This window comes from Oncorhynchus keta, unplaced genomic scaffold, assembly GCF_023373465.1.
Source record: "Oncorhynchus keta strain PuntledgeMale-10-30-2019 unplaced genomic scaffold, Oket_V2 Un_contig_963_pilon_pilon, whole genome shotgun sequence".
In the NCBI taxonomy this organism is placed as follows: domain Eukaryota; kingdom Metazoa; phylum Chordata; class Actinopteri; order Salmoniformes; family Salmonidae; genus Oncorhynchus; species Oncorhynchus keta.
Window position 1 is genome coordinate 517,676 of NW_026290622.1, and position 18,515 is coordinate 536,190.

At 42.9% G+C, this 18,515-nt stretch overlaps 1 protein-coding gene and 1 long non-coding RNA gene across 2 annotated transcripts in view; one reads left to right on the forward strand and one right to left on the reverse strand.

The window, feature by feature from the left end:
- The window catches only part of tspan11 (tetraspanin 11), a 44,556-nt gene extending 40,387 nt beyond the window's left edge, over window positions 1–4,169 (forward strand). Inside the window, exon 8 of the mRNA XM_052513003.1 lies at window positions 1,852–4,169. Coding sequence (XP_052368963.1) covers window positions 1,852–1,911 — 60 coding nt within the window. The 3' untranslated portion in view covers window positions 1,912–4,169. The remainder of the gene's footprint in view (window positions 1–1,851) is intronic.
- Window positions 4,170–16,144: 11,975 nt separating this feature from the next.
- LOC127927151 (uncharacterized) lies at window positions 16,145–17,360 on the reverse strand. Its single transcript, XR_008126370.1, has 3 exons — window positions 17,305–17,360; window positions 16,456–16,626; window positions 16,145–16,399 (listed from the first exon to the last, which is right to left on the reverse strand). It is a non-coding gene; the product is annotated as an uncharacterized LOC127927151 (long non-coding RNA).
- Between the last annotated feature and the right edge of the window lie 1,155 nt (window positions 17,361–18,515).

The window sequence follows — 18,515 nt, forward strand, 5'->3', positions numbered from 1 at the left end:
GATTAATGCCCACAAATAAACGCCAATGACAGGTGTGCTGGACCAGATTTGAAAGAAACCCTTACAATACATTTCTCATCACCTGAAATTGGGTAATAATAAGAAAAGAGGACACTGCTAAATGTATTCTTCATGATTTCTTTCTTCATAGTTTCTTATGATTGCAGCACATTTTATAACTTATTTCTTGTCAGTGTCTTCACCTGCCACATGGAAACTACTTTCTATATATTCCTTGTCATTCCAAATGCTAAACTAACGAGCAGAAAGGAAGTTTAGCACATTCTGTCCTCCATCCTCTGTCTCCTTCTCCTTGCTTCTGTCTCTTCATCCTTCCTTGCTTCCTCCCTCCCCCTGGCTGCTCCTCCCTCCTCCTCCTTCCTCCGTTTCCTCCTTGATCCCCTGTCTCCTTATCCCTCCTCCTCCCTCCTCCGTCTCTTCCTTCTCCAGCTCCCTCCATCTCTCTGTGAGTTGTGAGTTTCATTCTCTACCTCCTCACTCTGTCATCTGAATTCTTAGTGGTGCTGGCAGGGTTAGAGGCATCATAAAACCGCTCTGAGTGCCGAGCCGCCAAGGCCTTCTTTGACGAATCTCCTCCCCATGTTGTGACCCCGGTCGATAATACCCTCAGACAGGAGAAGACTTGCAGGAGGGCCGTTGATTGAATCTCAGCCCTCCTCTGTTTGTCGTTTGTCATCTGTCACACACACACACACACACACACACACACACACACACACACACACACACACCCGTCCAGCGAATGTGCCTCATCTAAGTCCTAACCTCTCAGCCTTTTCCCTGTGTATTACTGTAACTCTGCTGTTGTCTCACAGATCAATGAGACCTTTCATATCCCCTATCCCTTAATAGTGATGACGTGGGATGATCTTGTTAGAAATAAGGACAGTTTAATGCTTTTGGCAGAGTGAAAGCACAAGTGTGTGTTTGTGTTGCTATGTTGTGTGCGTCAAGGCCTGTTGTATCCTCCCATTTCTTCTCTACCTTAATCTCATCTTATTGATGTTGGCTCCTCCATCCAAACAAGCGCCAACTAAAGCTCTCTGACCGTCCTGCCGCTAGCTGAAAATGACTTATTGTTCTCAGATCAACCACAGTACCTACACAGGTCTGTTGTATCCCAGCATCACTTCACTTCTTTCTTTTTCCTACACACAAAGTATTCATAGGATCTTAAAGCAGTCCAACTCACAAGTGGAGCTTTGTGCTTTATAGAATGCACTTTATAGAATACTTAAGGAGAAGAAACATCAAGTGGGAGAATTTGGAGTGCACTAGGCAAAATGTTTTGCATCACAAACCTCCAAAATGCCACACTCCTTGTGTCCATAGACTCCTTTCTAAGTATTTACATATGTTACATTCATATTTTGTAATATCTTATTATTTTAAATGCCTCACAGAAAATGACAAAAACATCATTAAACATTATTCACTTTGTAAAACATCAATTTAATTGTACCCAATATTTTCCCTCAGTTTACTCATGTGATTTTTAGTAGATTAATTATTAGTGGATTATAACACTACATTATGGTTTTGAGAACATTGGCAGGGCTTCAGAGAAAAATGTCCTTTGAAAAATGGAAGTTGCTAAATGAATGTTTGTTCACAGATTATCTCTCTCCAACAACAGTCATAGTGGGAGCTTTATAACATTCACCACAGGCCCAATTACACAACTGCTGCTGGCTGCTCGGCACTCCTGTTCCCATAGTAACCACACACTTCCTCACCCCTAACCCACTCTCCTCATGCTATCCCACTATGCTACCATGACGACTCACCTTTTCCCTTGATTGACCTTCACAACAATTGTGTGTGTTTCAGATCTGTGGGATGGTGTTCACATGCTGCTTACACAGAAGGATTAAGTTGGATCCTTACTGAACCCTACCGTCAAGCCCCCCCAACACCATCCTGCCTCATGGGCCAGGGAGCAACGATGCCTGCTGAACACTCACCCTTGACCTCTAACCCCTCCTAACCTCTGAACCTTATGATCCAACCCTGCCTGGACCTTCCTGGATCCTTCTGCACCCCTCCTTTAGCATGGATGCATGCACAGCCCCCCTCTCAAAGACAAGGCCAATGAAGAAGAGATGATTTGGTATTATGGTATTGTTATTTTCTGTAGTAAACCTACTGCTGTTTATTTAAGGTAGTTTTTACTGTATGTTGTCAATACAGTCAAATCCTTACTGTAGATTTCACAACATTCCACACAACTGGAAGGCAACCCGAAGTGGTTGTGACTGAGAATCAAGTGTACTGTACACACTCTCATGGTGTTGCTGCTTACGAAGGGTTATTCAGTTAGTGCAGTGTCCAGTGTGTCACGGATGTGGCCCACAACGTGTCTCTGTCATTGTTTTATCACGCATTCTTTGATAGCAATGTTACACCAATTGAATGGTTCACCACAAAGGGAATCCCATGGTCATCGATGTTTGATCTACGTCACAAAGAAAACAATCATGAGTTGATTGATATCCACAGAATAATCAAGCAGATATGGGGAAAACCTATACTTGATATGAATGAAAATAGCACTAAACGCTGCTGAGAGTAACTGTAACGGTTTTCTAGGTGTGGTGAAGGAGAGTCGGACCAAAACGCAGCGTGTAGATTGCGATCCATGTTTAATGAACAAAAAAAACGTAACACGAATCTAAAATACAAACACTACAAAACAAAGAACGTAACGAAAACCGAAACAGCCTATACTAGTGAAAACTAACAGACAGGAACAAGGACACTAAGGACAATCACCCACGACAAACTCAAAGAATATGGCTGCCTAAATATGGTTCCCAATCAGAGACAACGATAAACACCTGCCTCTGATTGAGAACCACTCCAGACAGCCATAGACTTTGCAAAACCCCAAGACAAAACACACCACAATACAAAAACCCCATGCCACACCCTGGCCTGACCCAATACATAAAGATAAACACAAAATACTTCGACCAGGGCGTGACAGTAACGTTGCAGCATTTCTGTATGTGTTGCCTCCGTAGTTTGACTAACAAATCTGGTTTTGTGTTGTATGCTATGCTAAAGGTGTTGATGTCGACGAAATCGCCTTTCTTGCAGTACCATATAAACCTACCACTCATCTTTCAATACCAGGACCAATTGACTTGTTTTACGACCACTTTTATTATGCTGGAGAAACATGTTGTCATTTACCACTGATACAGGGTCAGATCTTTCTCTGTCACCGCTACTGGTTAAGATTAGGATTCAGGGGTTATGGTTGACTCCTCTCCTCTGGTGTGGGTTAGTATCCCCATCCAGTGGTAGATATTGGTATATACTCCTGTGCAGTGCTCCTGTAGTATTCTGTGTAAGGTTGCAACATTTGGAGAACTTTCAATAAATTCCCTGGTTTCCAGAAATCCTGTTTGGGGGATTCCGGATTGTCTGCTTATTCCCTCCAGATTCCAGGATTCCTCCAACCGAGATTTCAGGAAAACCAGGGAATATCTTGAACGTTGGCGAAATTTTGCAACTCTATTTCTGTCTGATTGGTTGTGGAGCAGCCAGGCAGCCTTGCATCGACTACTGCTTCTAAAGACTAACTACATTCCTCTGAAGGCAGGAGATATATTTACATTTTATTGTTTACTACGACTTAGAAAATGTCTGACACGTTTCCACAAGAGAGCATTCATTGGCTTGACTATTGTCAAGGACACATTCAAATAGTATTGGTTGCCCATTACCAAGATAGGACATGGGTCTTTGTTTTTTAGGAGTGCTGGTAAGTCAGCTGACCAATTCCAGTTGATACAATGACAACAATCCTTTGTCAAAGTTCTATGGATGTTTAGCTGTTTTCCAAGACATGAAGACACGTATACAGATGGTATTTCCTCTATTCCTCCTAGTGACCAACAGACAGCTGTTCTTGTTATTCATGTATTTTTCTAATCGAAATGGGTCAAAATATGATATAACATTATAGCAAGTATAATATAAAATATATAATAAAACATATATGATCTGGGCTCTTTCTATACTGTAGACTGTAGTAATCAAAGTATGCCTTTGTCTGTTTAACAACAATGTCATAATAGCTTTTGAATTGATGTTGATGGTAGTCTTTAACCGGATAAACTTTATTTGTGTTTCCTACATCATTCAGTGGTTTGGTATTATTATTCCCTGCCGTTGTCTTTGCATCAAGGTCTTGAATGTTTTGTTACAGTATATGACTATTGCTACTTTAAGACATCATAAAATGTTGATATTTATACTCTGAGATATGAAGAAGGTTATATGTGCACAGACCATGTTTGAAAGAAGTGCATATGGATGGACACATTCATCTTCAGCGACATGTAGTCTATCTTTTAAGAGTGTTGCAAGGTAAACAAATTTGTCAATGTGCCCTTGAGCAAGGCACTTTACCCCAATTGCTCCTGTAAGCCTCTGGATAAGAGCGTCTGCTCAATGACTCAAGTGTAAATGTTTGTCAAAGCTGATGTGACAATGGTACAACCATAGCTCAGAGGTAATCAGTCTGGTAATACAAGGCTACTATTCTCCTAACCTCGTACAACCATAGCTCAGAGGTAATCAGTCTGGTAATACAAGGCTACTATTCTCCTAACCTCGTACAACCATAGCTCAGAGGTAATCAGTCTGGTAATACAAGGCTACTATTCTCCTAACCTCGTACAACCATAGCTCAGAGGTAATCAGTCTGGTAATACAAGGCTACTATTCTCCATCAATCTGACAGTATTGATGCTTCACTATGCTTGCTGACTGTATTTGCACTTATGCCAACTAAATACCCTCAACTCGATGCACCGTTATGTATACATACAAGAGTGCTGTGGCCATAGCAGGATTCATCTGTAGGTTAATGGTATTACCATATGACTGTGGATGTGTCCCAATATTCTTTAATAGCTCCTATGCCTCATTTGGTTTCTTTCACAACCACTGATCTGACATGACATGTTAAGTGAGTGCATTGTGACGCAGTGTGATCCAATGCTTTAATATCTCAGTAAGGGAAGGACGCAAGGAGAGGAAGACATTTTAGAGTATTGGGAGACAGTCCAAGACCTCAGTCGGTTAGGGAAGGAGATGAGGAGGGGGAGCCAGTTTAGAGTGTTGGGAGACAGTCCAAGACATCAGTCGGTTAGGGAAGGAGATGAGGAGGGGGAGCCAGTTTAGAGTGTTGGGAGACAGTCCAAGACATCAGTCGGTTAGGGAAGGAGATGAGGAGGGGGAGCCAGTTTAGAGTGTTGGGAGACAGTCCAAGACATCAGTCGGTTAGGGAAGGAGATGAGGAGGGGGAGCCAGTTTAGAGTGTTGGGAGACAGTCCAAGACATCAGTCGGTTAGGGAAGGAGATGAGGAGGGGGAGCCAGTTTAGAGTGTTGGGAGACAGTCCAAGACATCAGTCGGTTAGGGAAGGAGATGAGGAGGGGGAGCCAGTTTAGAGTGTTGGGAGACAGTCCAAGACATCAGTCGGTTAGGGAAGGAGATGAGGAGGGGGAGCCAGTTTAGAGTGTTGGGACATAGTCCAAGACATGGGGCCGGGGAGTCTGTCAGTCTGTCAGTACTTCCATCTCCATCAGCAAGCAGAGGATGGCTCCTATTTCCACAGCATGTCACACACACCCTGGAAGAGAGGGTGTACATGCATGCATACACACCTACTGTAAACACATAAACACACACACACTGATAGAGCTTACAAACACACAGACACACCCACATGAAAAAAACATTCAGTTTTACTATACAGTATTTACTATAGAATAATACAGAATACTACAGTTTACTATAGAATAACACATTATTTACTATATAATTTTGTAGTATACTATAGTAAATACTACAGTATACTACAGACCTCAAAAACACTACAGTAAATATTACAGGAATGTCCACAAAACACTACAGTAAATACTGTAGTAAAGTCTGCAGAAACAGTGAAGTGAATCCTACAGTAAAGTCTGCAAAAACTACTGTAAATACTATAGTATTTAGCCGTAGTATACTATAGTATATTTTAATGTGGACACACACATACTGTACACACATATACACAGACACACACACACAGCGTGCTTTACACACACATTGCTGGGGCCGACATATGGGGGTGAATTGGAAGCAGCTGGAGATACTCCTCCCATAGTGGACTCTGCACATCATCCACATCATTCACACACACCCTCTCCCATATCTCACCCTCTGACAGCCAGGGGGTGGACGTTTCTTTCTCTCCCATATCTCACCCTCTGACAGCCAGGGTATGGACGATGCAGAGGGAGATATCCAGCAGTCAGCTACTAACACATGCTGTGGTCTCCACACACTCTCTCCATCTCTACATACCATATTGTACACACACATACACTCACTCGCAGGCGTATGCACACACACAGACACACATACACTTCTGGTCTGGATATCTTTTTACATTGATAATATGCTGCTTGAATAGGAGTCATTTTTACAAATGACCCATATTGATTCCTATGCCATGTGGAACTCAGTGTATGATGATGTCATTGTGACATATATCTGATGTCAGAAAAGGGTTTTGTCCTCAACACATATAATATATCATGGCACTTTACAACACAACCATTGTCCGAGCAGTAGGCCTACACCTGCACTCAATATGTGTGAAAACGCTGGGAGGCTTAGCTATGACTAAATACGGTTGATGTACAGTACAAGGAAGTGCCGTAGGCCTTGTGTAAACTGATGCATGTGTGTAAATGCAACTCCTCACCTGCCTGTGGAGTCATGAGACTGAAAGTGGTCTGGGTCTGTACTGGGTTTAGACTGGGCCTGGACCAGATCTGACCTTTCTGTGTGGATTGGGTCCAGATAAGACTTGGAATGGATTTGGACTAGGTCCAGACTTGGTCTAGACTTGATCTGGATTGTCTGTCTAAACATGGCCTGGACTAGATCGGGACCAGAGATCTAGAATGAGATTCTATGGTCTAGACATGGTCTGGAAAGATTTGGACTGTCTTAGTTTGGACTTGGTGTACTTTGTCTAGACTAGATCTGGACTGGGTCTAGGCAAGGACTTGGTCTGGGGTCTGGACTAGTCTGGACTAGACCTATTCTAGACTGCCTGTTACCTGAGGTCTGGACTAGACCTATTCTAGACTGCCTGTTTCCTGGGGTCTGGACTAGTATGGACTAGACCTATTCTAGACTGCCTGTTACCCAGGGTCTGGACTAGTCTGGACTAGACCTATTCTAGACTGCCTGTTACCTGGGGTCTGGACTAGTCTGGACTAGACCTATTCTAGACTGCCTGTTACCTGGGGTCTGGACTAGACCTATTCTAGACTGCCTGTTACCTGGGGTCTGGACTAGACCTATTCTAGACTGCCTGTTACCTGGGGTCTGGACTAGACCTATTCTAGACTGCCTGTTACCTGGAGTCTAGGACTAGACCTATTCTAGACTGCCTGTTACCTGGGGTCTGGACTAGTCTGGACCTTCTCCCAGAGGTCCTCAGTCAGACCTCAGAGCTGCTGAATGGGGCTCCTCCTGTGGGGTATACTACAAAGCATCAATGAGTTAGCCAACTAACTTTGATCAACAACCAGAAATAACCACACATGTTCTGGTTCATTAAGAATGCTAAACTTGATGTGTTTTTGGTTGCTGGATAAAATAAATCATGCTAATTTCAAGCTTATTTTTCAAAAGAAATAAAAAGTTATTTGAAAATATTTAGCCAAGTTGGCTGTCTAGCTCCTTGACCCTGCTATGTAGTATACCCCTCTGGGCTACTTGTGGGAATGAATGCATTATATTAGCTGCGGCAGTAAATGTGTCGGACAGATTCCTCCAGGGATCAAAGGGGGATAACCAAAGCACCGGCAGGCAGAGTGCATGAGGCCAGAGAGCCAGCATAAATCCAACATAATATCGCTGTCAGCATACGGCCATGTGTTGTCAGCGTCACAGAACCAAAAAACACAGAGAGATGCCAGATGTGCTGGTTGGAGTGGGTGGAAGCTGCCTGTAACCACTGATCTGAGGTCAGATATATTTGATTAGTATTATGGTTGAGTTTAGGCTCGGAGATGGGGTAATCTGATCCGATCTGTGGTTAGCATGTGACCTCTTATCTTAGATAGAGTTCACATTGTGTTAGCTTCCCATTTCATTAAATATATCACTTAGCCTGAGAATGAAGGCTATGTGAGGTTTACACATCTTGGCCATGAAATTGAATTAAGATGTAGAAACACATGACAAATGCATGGACTAATTTCCTGAACAGAGATGTATTCCATTAGGTTAGTTTAAAGGGGGGGTGTTGTTTCCCCAGTCTAGGAACAAGAGTTCTTTTATTTTGAAATACCAGAGTTCTGCAACATTTATTTTGACTCAGCAGCGGAGTGATAGAGTGGACTGGGTCAATGAGGTCACATTAGGGGTTAACACATCTATTAATGTGTACTGCCTTAGTATTTTACCATAACAATGGTATTGTAGCGGTTTTCATGTGGTGAAGGAGAGTCGGACCAAACTGCAGCGTGTAGATTGCGATCCATGTTTAATAAAACAAACGTAACACGAATCAATACAAAACACTAAAAAACAATAAAACGAAAACCGAAAACAGCCTATACTTGTGTCAACTAACACAGCACAAGGACATCAAGACACTCAGGACAATCACCCACAACACAACCAAAGAATATGGCTGCCTAAATATGGTTCCCAATCAGAGACAACGATAAACACCTGACTCTGATTGAGAACCACTCCAGACAGCCATAGACTCTGCTAGATCACCCCACTAGCTACAATCCCACTATATACCAAAATCCCAAGACAAAACACACCACAATACAAAAACCCCATGCCACACCCTGGCCTGACCCAATACATAAAGATAAACACAAAATACTTCGACCAGGGCGTGACAGGTATTGTGTAATTTCTCCAATCAATGCAAATCTGTTTAATCTGTATGTCTAATCTTAGCACAGCTATAAGAGAATATGAAGATAAAATATTATAATGGTTCGGTCCATTTCCTGGTTTAACCGTTACATTTTTCAGGGCATGTATAGATGGGATACAGCTTTTGTCAAATTGACATCAAAAGCCGATTTTTGACGAGTCGACAGATGGAAGCACGTTATGATTGGCTCAATATTCAGGTTTGCTATCCCTGTACAATCATACAGCCTTGCACTATGGCTGTGATGCTGCCCTCAGCATAAGACAATGACGAGGACACCCCCTCACGAGGGTACAATGAACCTTATTACTATTAGTACTGGACTTTGTTATTAGTATATTGCCTATTGTCCAGGATATGAACACAGTGTGAGTGTCACAACTTGGACAAAACACTACACAATGGGGAAATGGGAAGGGAGTTGGAAGCCTATACTTGGGATAACACAGCACAAGGACATCAAGAGTAATGGGAAGCTCAGGGGAATTTGTCAGGCAGGTTGACTGACTGAGCTATCCTAGGGTTGGACAACGACTGGACTCTTCTGCCATAGTTGAGATCACATGCTGACTGGGGGAATGGGACACCAGTTGACCCAATACATAAAGATAAACACAAAATTGGGGTGACAATGGAATCAGGGATCTGTTTAATCTGGGGGACTTGGCAGATACATGGGGCTGGAGGAATGGGATAGATGGGAGTTGGTCAAATTGAATGGATGGGGAGTTGATTGGCTCAATATTCATGCTATCCCTGTACAATCATACAGCCTTGCACTGGGGGAATGGGATGGGCAGATTGGGGGAATGGAGATGGGGAGTTGGACACCACACCAATTAATGAAAAATATGGGATGGGGAGTTGGGGGAATGGGATGGGGAGTTGGGGGGTTAAATGGGGAGTTGGGGGAATGGATGGGGAGTTGGGGGAATGGGATGGGGAGTTGGGGGAATGGATGGGGAGTTGGGGGAATGGGATGGGGAGTTGGGGGAATGGGATGGGGAGTTGGGGGAATGAGGAGTTGGGGGGATGGGGAGTTGGGGGAATGGGAGTTGGGGGGGGAGTTGGGGGGATGGGGAGTTGGGATGGGGAGTTGGGGGAATGTGGAGTTGGGGAATGGGGAGTTGGGGGAATGAGGAGTTGGGGGAATGGGGAGTTGGGGGGGAATGGGGAGTTGGGGGAATGGGGAGTTGGGGGAATGGGATGGGGAGTTGGGGGAATGAGGAGTTGGGGGAATGGGGGAGTTGGGGAATGGGGAGGAATGGGGGAATGGGGGGAATGGGGAGTTGGGGGAATGAGGAGTTGGGGGAATGGGATGGGGAGTTGGGGGAATGGGGAGTTGGGGGAATGGGATGGGGAGTTGGGGGAATGGGATGGGGAGTTGGGGGAATGGGATGGGGAGTTGGGGGAATGGGATGGGGAGTTGGGGGAATGGGATGGGGGGAGTGGGGGGGAATGGGATGGGGAGTTGGGGGAATGGGATGGGGAGTTGGGGGAATGGGATGGGAGTTGGGGAATGGGGAGTTGGGGGAATGGGATGGGGAGTTGGGGGAATGGGGAGTTGGGGGAATGGGATGGGGAGTTGGGGGAATGGGATGGGGAGTTGGGGGAATGGGGAGTTGGGGGAATGGGATGGGGAGTTGGGGGAATGGGATGGGGAGTTGGGGGAATGGGATGGGGAGTTGGGGGAATGGGATGGGGAGTTGGGGGAATGGGATGGGGAGTTGGGGGAATGGGATGGGGAGTTGGGGGAATGGGATGCAGAGTTTGGATGTAGGCCCACCTCTTTTCTTTCTTTTTTCTTTACTTTTTTTTACCAATTGTATTATTACAAAATCCTGTGTGATCAATATAATCATTTATTTGTATGTATTTCTTACTTTATAGTGGCAGCCTATGGCTACATGTGGTATAAACTAAGTGTGTAAATTGACATGAATATTGTACCTTGATATTTTTTGCATTTTAGCTAACCCTACCATTTTCCTAACCTCAACCTAATTCTTCTAACCTGCTACATAACTTATCCTAACCTGCCACGAATAGTCCATTTTTATAAAGGCTGTATCCCTTCTAGCCAAACCCATTTGTTTTGCACTCTTTTCAGTGTACCTCACCTGCGAGAAGGTAGGCACTTTTCTGCTCTATTTATTCTGACACTAAAATGTATAAATATTGCTCCATGGCTTTTACAACGTAGTAATATTTCCCTTGTCGACTTTGCTCACACTTATGTTTCTTCGAATAGAATATTTGTGCCCCAGCTACATAGCCCTGTGAAGTAGGGGTGCTGCAGCACCCCCTGATAAGCATGTCCAGCTTAACTCAGCAGAATGTTCACAGCCATTTCCATGCTTCAACTGCTAGTATTTTCCAGGGCCCAAAAACACACTGGTTTTTACCAAAGGAAATAACACAGTATGATCATAGGTTAAAGTTGCATGCTGAGTTTGGACTATTTCTTTCTTCCTTGGTAGAACCAGTGTGTTTGTATTTTCACTGGTCAGACACCGAGGGTTATTGTATTCATTAGAACTGCAAATATGCTGCTTTTTTGATATGGGAACGCAAATGTTACATCATTTATTAATATTGTAATATCTTGTAAGCTTATACCATATACTTGGCTCCATCGCATTATACAACTCTATGCAGTAATGACCTTTGACCTTTCTATGAAGGAGGCCAAAAGTAAATACTTAGATCCACTCCATCAATCAGTCGTTGTGGTGTCGTCTTTATACTCTGAATACAACCCAATGAGAAACCCCCTGCCATTTACAAGACCCCGCATGCAATAATTACCTTTGAACTTTCCTCAAACAGGAAGCGTGGGACAAGGAAGCATGTGGAGAAAGCTGTGGTTTTCAAGGTATGTGTGTTGTGTTCAATCAGAGTGAGATGGAAAACAATGTAAAGTGTTTCAAGACGGATTTGAAATCCAGGAGTATGATGATGATGATGGATGCCAAACATTAGGAGGGTGGTCTGGAGGTTACCATGGCCACACCATGATGGATTGACATTTCCTTTCCAGTCTCTAATGGCGTTTCAAAAAGGAAGCCGCTGTAAACAATGAGAAACACCCAGCAGGAGTCTCTGACATGGGAGTTAAAAATGGACACCTAGATCGATGCCGGCCCAGCTTCCTGCTGCTCTCTGGCCATGACATGGAAGCGCAGTGCTTTCTACCACTCAACAGAAGGACGAAGTTCAAACCCTAGGAATAGCTGTCACCTGGAGGTAAGTGATCTGCCATTGTTTAACTATATTTCCCACTGTGTTGAAGACAAGTGAACAGGCCCCAGCAGTGACAGAACTGAAGAATAGTTGTCAGTGTTGTAGTCTAGCTTGGTGTGTTTGGGTCAGTGCCCAGGCCATGTTGGTGTATTGTATTGACTTTGTAACTGGTCTGGAGGTGTTAAGGAATTTGTGTTTGTGATTTGTAATGCTTTGTCCGACTAGCTTCTGACTGTGAATCTCTTCAACACCTGCTTCGGAACTTTGGGGACTACTACGTTTTTGTTTTTTAACCTCCTGCTTTGCGCTTGATGTGTCAATGTGTAGTTCACACATGCAGAATTACTGTCTTACCTCAGTTAGCCGCGAAGTCCCTAGTTTGAAAGCGACTGTTTTTCTGGAAGCCCCCTTCATTTCCCCCCACTTGGGTCAGCCCCCTAACAATTCGAGATCAACCAATGAGCTTGTTTGCTGTTTGCGTTTTTGTGGATGCATGGAGTTCCAAGCTGCATCTTGCATCCAACCTTCTTCTTGTTACTGACAGTATACGGTTGTTTTATGTAGGCCTGATACTTTTAGTTTGTTGTGTGTGGGCACACATTTGCACGAGTGTGTGTGCTCCCGGACATTTAGATATTTATGGTCCTCAAGAGAGGGAAATACTTTTTGTGTGAATGTTTACACAGAATCATATCTGAGCATCTCTTCTGCCTCAATGCTGTCCCCAATGGGCCGGTCAGGCTTCTCGAGTAATGAGAATGTCTGCCATTAGATTTAACCCTGCTTTCTAAGCCAATAGAAAGAGAGGAGGAACGCCATTTAAAACAGATTAGGCTGTCACCTTGTGTTTGTGTGAGGGACGCCCCGGGAACTAGAGAAAGAGAGCAGGAGGAAGAGAGGAGAGAGAGGGCACCGGGGAACTAGAGAGAGAGAGCAGGAGGAAGAGAGGAGAGAGAGGGTGAAAATACGAGTTCACTTTATCGTGTGAGATTGACGGTAAGGAAAGATGAGAGAGACTTTGGCTTGACCTTAGAGTGGTGAGCAGTGAGAACACAGAGTGAATCATCAGAATGGAAGGTAAACAGCCTTATTTCACTTCCAAGGGGAAGTAAACACTCACATTTACGGGTGCAGCGCTGCCCTTGGGGGCTTTCAGAGGAATACGAGACAAAATAGGAGAGACTGAAAAAAAATCCATTGGCCTGTTTGAGGGAAAGTGGTTTGTGGTCAATGGATAGAAATGTGCAGGATTGGCATGCTGTTCATCAACTGTACTTTATAAATGCTCTCTTCCTTCCTATTCTCTTGACCAAACCACTGATATGGTGTGATTATCCAGGCCAAAGTAAGACTTCAACTCCATTGTCTAGCAATGTCCTGGTTACAGTTTCCTAGTTCATCTTACCATAACCACATGACAGGATCTGAATGGAACATCGGCCCCTACCTTCTACCCTTACTGTAGATCTAGAATATTACTGTCTATCTGAAATATTACTGTAGATCTGAAATATTACTGTCAATCTGGAATATTACACTAGATCTGAAATATTAATATAGATCTGAAAAATAAATATAAATCAGAAATATAAAAATAAATCTGAAATATTACTGTAGATTTGAAATATTAATATAGATCTGAAATATTAATATAGATCTGAAATATAAATATAAATCAGAAATATTACCGTAGATTTGAAATATCAATAAAAATCGGAAATATCTTTTTATATATTTTTTATTTTACCTTTTATTTATACAGGTTTTTCTCATTGAGATAACATCTCTTTTCTAAGAGAGACCTGGTCCAATAGCAGCAGGGGGAACAACGTTTCAGACAAAACAACCTACATACACTAACACAACATTAAACAAAACTATAAACACACATACAATACAACAAAAACATTTTATGTTAAAAATACGAAAGTCTTGACTAAAAACAGCTGGCTTAAATATTACCGTAGATCTGAAATATTAATATAAATCTGAAATATTACTGTAGATCTGAAAGATTAATATAAATCTGAAATATTACTGTAGATCTGAAATATTAATATTAATCTGAAATATTACTGTAGATCTGAAAGATTAATATAAATCTGAAATATTACTGTAGATCTGAAATATTACAGCAAATCTGAAATTATTTGATAGGTAGGCCTATAAAAAATATCCGCTGATAGATTAGGGGCTAGGCTGGGAAATCAGCGATAGTCTCCTGGCTGACACCACATTTATCTGTATCTAACCTACCTATCAACTCTACATGTACAGCATGCCCAATCCATTTTAACCTTCCTAAATCTTGATATTACTGTATATAACCATTTCTGAAAATGTATGAAAACGATGTCATGGCTTTAGAAGCTTCTGATAGGCTGATTGACATCATTTGAGTCAATTGGAGGTGTACCTGTGGATGTATTTCAAGGTCTACCTTCAAACTCACTGCCTCTTTGCTTGATGTCATGGAAAATATTTAGCCATGACCTTGGAAAAAATTGTAGACCTCCACAAGTCTGGTTCATCCTTGGGAGCAATTTACAAACACATGCAGGTATCACGTTCATCTGTATAAACAATAGTACGCAAGTATAAACACCATGGGACCACACAGCCGTCTTACCGCTCAGGAAGAAGACGCGTTCTGTCACCTAGAGATGAACGTACTTTGGTGCGAAAAGTGCAAATCAATCCCAGAACAACAGCAAAGGACCTTGTGAAGATGCTGGAGGAAACAGGTACAAAAGTATCTATATCCACAGTAAAACGAGTCCTATGTCGACATAACCTGAAAGGCCGCTCAGCAAGGAAGAAGCCACTGCTCCAAAACCGGCATAAAACACCCAGACTACGGTTTGCAACTGCACATGGAGACAAATATCGTACTTTTTGGAGAAATGTCCTCTTGACTGGTGAAACCAAAATAGAACTGTTTGGCCATAATGACCATTGTTATGTTTGGAGGAAAAAGGGGGAAGCTTGCAAGCCAATGAACACCATCCCAACCGTGAAGCACAGGGGTGGCAGCATCATGTTGTGGGGGTACTTTGCTGCAGGAGGGACTGGTGCACTTCACAAAATAGATGGCATCATGAGGGAGGAAAATTATGTGGATATATTGAAGCAACATCTCAAGACATCAGTCAGGAAGTTAAAGCTTGATCGCAAATGGGTTTTCAAAATGAACAATGACCCCAAGCATACTTCCAAAGTTGTGGCAAAATGGCTTAAGGACAACAAAGTCAAGGTATTGGAGTGGCCATCACAAAGCCCTGACCTCAATCCTATAGAAAATATGTGGGCAGAACTGAAAAAGCGTGTGCGAGCAAGGAGGCCTACAAACCTGACTCAGTTACACCAGCTCTGTCAGGAGGAATGGGCCAAGATTCACCCAACTTATTGTGAGTGTGTGTAAACTTCTGACCCACTGGGAATGTGATGAAAGAAATAAAATCTGAAATAAATCATTCTCTCTACTATCATTCTGACATTTCACATTCTTAAAATAAAGTGTTGATCTTAACTGACCTAAGACAGAGCATTTTTACTAGGGTGTAAACTTTACTAGAGTTTAAATGTATTTGGCTAAGGTATATGTAAACTTGGAATTGTTTTAAAAAGGTCATACCAAGGATAATTTTGCTATTTGATTTTGAATTGTAAGACCCCTTGAAGAATCAATATATATATATATATATATTTTTATTTATTTAAATGTTTATTTGGCCTTCACGCTGTTAGCCCGTACCAATGCATTGAATAACAGATTCACTGCAGATAGTCCCCCCCCATAAAAATATAAAGGAAGTTTGTTCTGAAGTGTCTGTCCTATATCTGAGAGATATGAGAAAGATCAGGAAACATTATTATATATATATTTTTTTTTACATGAATTTAACCCCTTATTTGTGACACTAAAAAGTATCCATTATATACTGTACTTCCATTCATTTTTTCCAACTGCTCCCGTGGGACCTTCAGAAAGTAACAGTTTTTAGGCCAAACCATTCGGGTGCTACAGACAATTTTGTGAGAAGACCGATTTTCAGCATGTCTCATGGTCTGACCAACACTGCTATAGCTCTGTCACCTTTCACTGCAGATGGGAGGTCTCATGGTCTGACCAACACTGCTATAGCTCTGTCACCTTTCACTGCAGATGGGGGTCTCATGGTCTGACCAACACTGCTATAGCTCTGTCACCTTTCACTGCAGATGGGAGGTCTCATGGTCTGACCAACACTGCTATAGCTCTGTCACCTTTCACTGCAGATGGGAGGTCTCATGGTCTGACCAACACTGCTATAGCTCTGTCACCTTTCACTGCAGATGGGAGGTCTCATGGTCTGACCAACACTGCTATAGCTCTGTCACCTTTCACTGCAGATGGTCTCATGGTCTGACCAACACTGCTATAGCTCTGTCACCTTTGGTGCAGATGGGAGGTCCAATGACAAAAACTGCTATAGCTCTGTCACCCACTGCTATCACTGCAGACTGCAGGGATCGTGACTGACCAACACTGCATAGCTCTGTACCATAACTGCACATTGCTCATGGTCTGACCAACACTGCAAACCTTTAAATGCAAATAAATATGCCTGACCAACACTGCTATAGCTCTGTTCTTTCACTGCAGATGGGAGGTCTCAGGTCTCATGCTTTAGAACCTGAAAATCCAACACTGCTATAGCTCTGTCACCTTTCACTGCAGTCTCATTTGACCAACACTGCTAAGTCTCAAAAACTGCAGATGGGAGGTCTCAAATGACCAACACTTCACCTTTGCAGAGAATCAGTTTCACACTGCTATAGACTCTGTCACCTTTCACTGCAGATGTCTCAGACACTGCTAAAGCTCTGTCACCTTTCACTGCAGTGGGAGGTCTCATGGTCTGACCGTTTTGTTACACTGCAGATGGGGGTCTCAACTATACTACTATAGCTCTGTCACCTTTCACTGCAGATGGGAGGTCTCATGGTCTGACCTGTCAGCTCTGTCACCTTTTGCAGATGGGAGGTCCATGGTTGACCAACACTCAGCTCTGTCACCTTTCACTGCAGATGGGAGGTCTCATGGTCTGACCAACACTGCTATAGCTCTGTCACCTTTCCTGCAGATGGGTGTTTTGTCACTGACCAACACTGCTATAGCTCTGTCACCTTCACTGCAGAATGGTCCTAACAGGTCTCATGGTCGGATGACCAACACTGCTATAGCTCTGTCACCTTTCACTGCAGATGGGACCAACACTGCTAAGCTCTGTCACCTCTTATGGTCTCAATCTGACCAATGATATGCTCTGTCACTTTCACTGCAGATGGGGTGTCTCATGGCAGCTGCTATAGCTCTGTCACCTTTCACTGTCACCTGTAGCTCCACCTTTCACTGCAGATGGGAGGTCTGTCACCTTTCCTGTTGATTTCTGGTGACCAAACATCTTGTTTTGCCTGTAGATAGTTCTCATGGTTCACTCACAGTGAAAATCTTTCAGTTCTGCAAATGCAAAGTGTCTTCTTTCCAAAACTATCATTGACCAACACTGCATAGTCTGAGCATCTTTTGTATGATAGCTCTGTCACCTTTCACTGCAGAAGCACGTGTGGTTTGACAAAAACAGATACAGTTTCTCTTAAACTGATGGATTCTTATGGGGATTTCTTTATTATGCAAATTTTCCCAGCGGGCGTGGACATGGACTCTAGGGGGTTAGGTTTGCAGCTGTTAGAATATGCCAGTCCTTTATCCATCTGGATATCCTTTAAAACTTCTTCCAGGTTAATATGTGTCTCAATAAATCATGATTTCTCCTGTGAACATGATTCAGTGTCTTCATATGTTCTTTGTTGGTCCGGTAGGTGTTTCTTTGAATCTGTATAAGATATTAGCCAATTAAATGTTTATACAATTTTTTTCCATATCATGTACGATTTCCATTATGACATGCTAGAGAGCTACTTACCCATAACACATCACTGGACTAGGCCTATAGCCTATGTCATATTTTCCTATGGTTTGAGGTGTCGGCATAACCTAACTACTGATTCCAGGACAGCTGTTGCTGATGATGGGTTTAGATTAAGGCTGCAATAAGAATAACTGATCCAGAGTCAGTCATAAACTGGAGTCAGCAGAAGAATAGTTGGGTGCAGACGGTTCAGTAGACAGTGGTAAGCCACTCTCCTGTGTGGCTGGGGAAGTGTTGTCGTTTTCTTTTCCGCAGGAGTATGTGAAACTCTGGCTGACTCTGAAACATGCATAC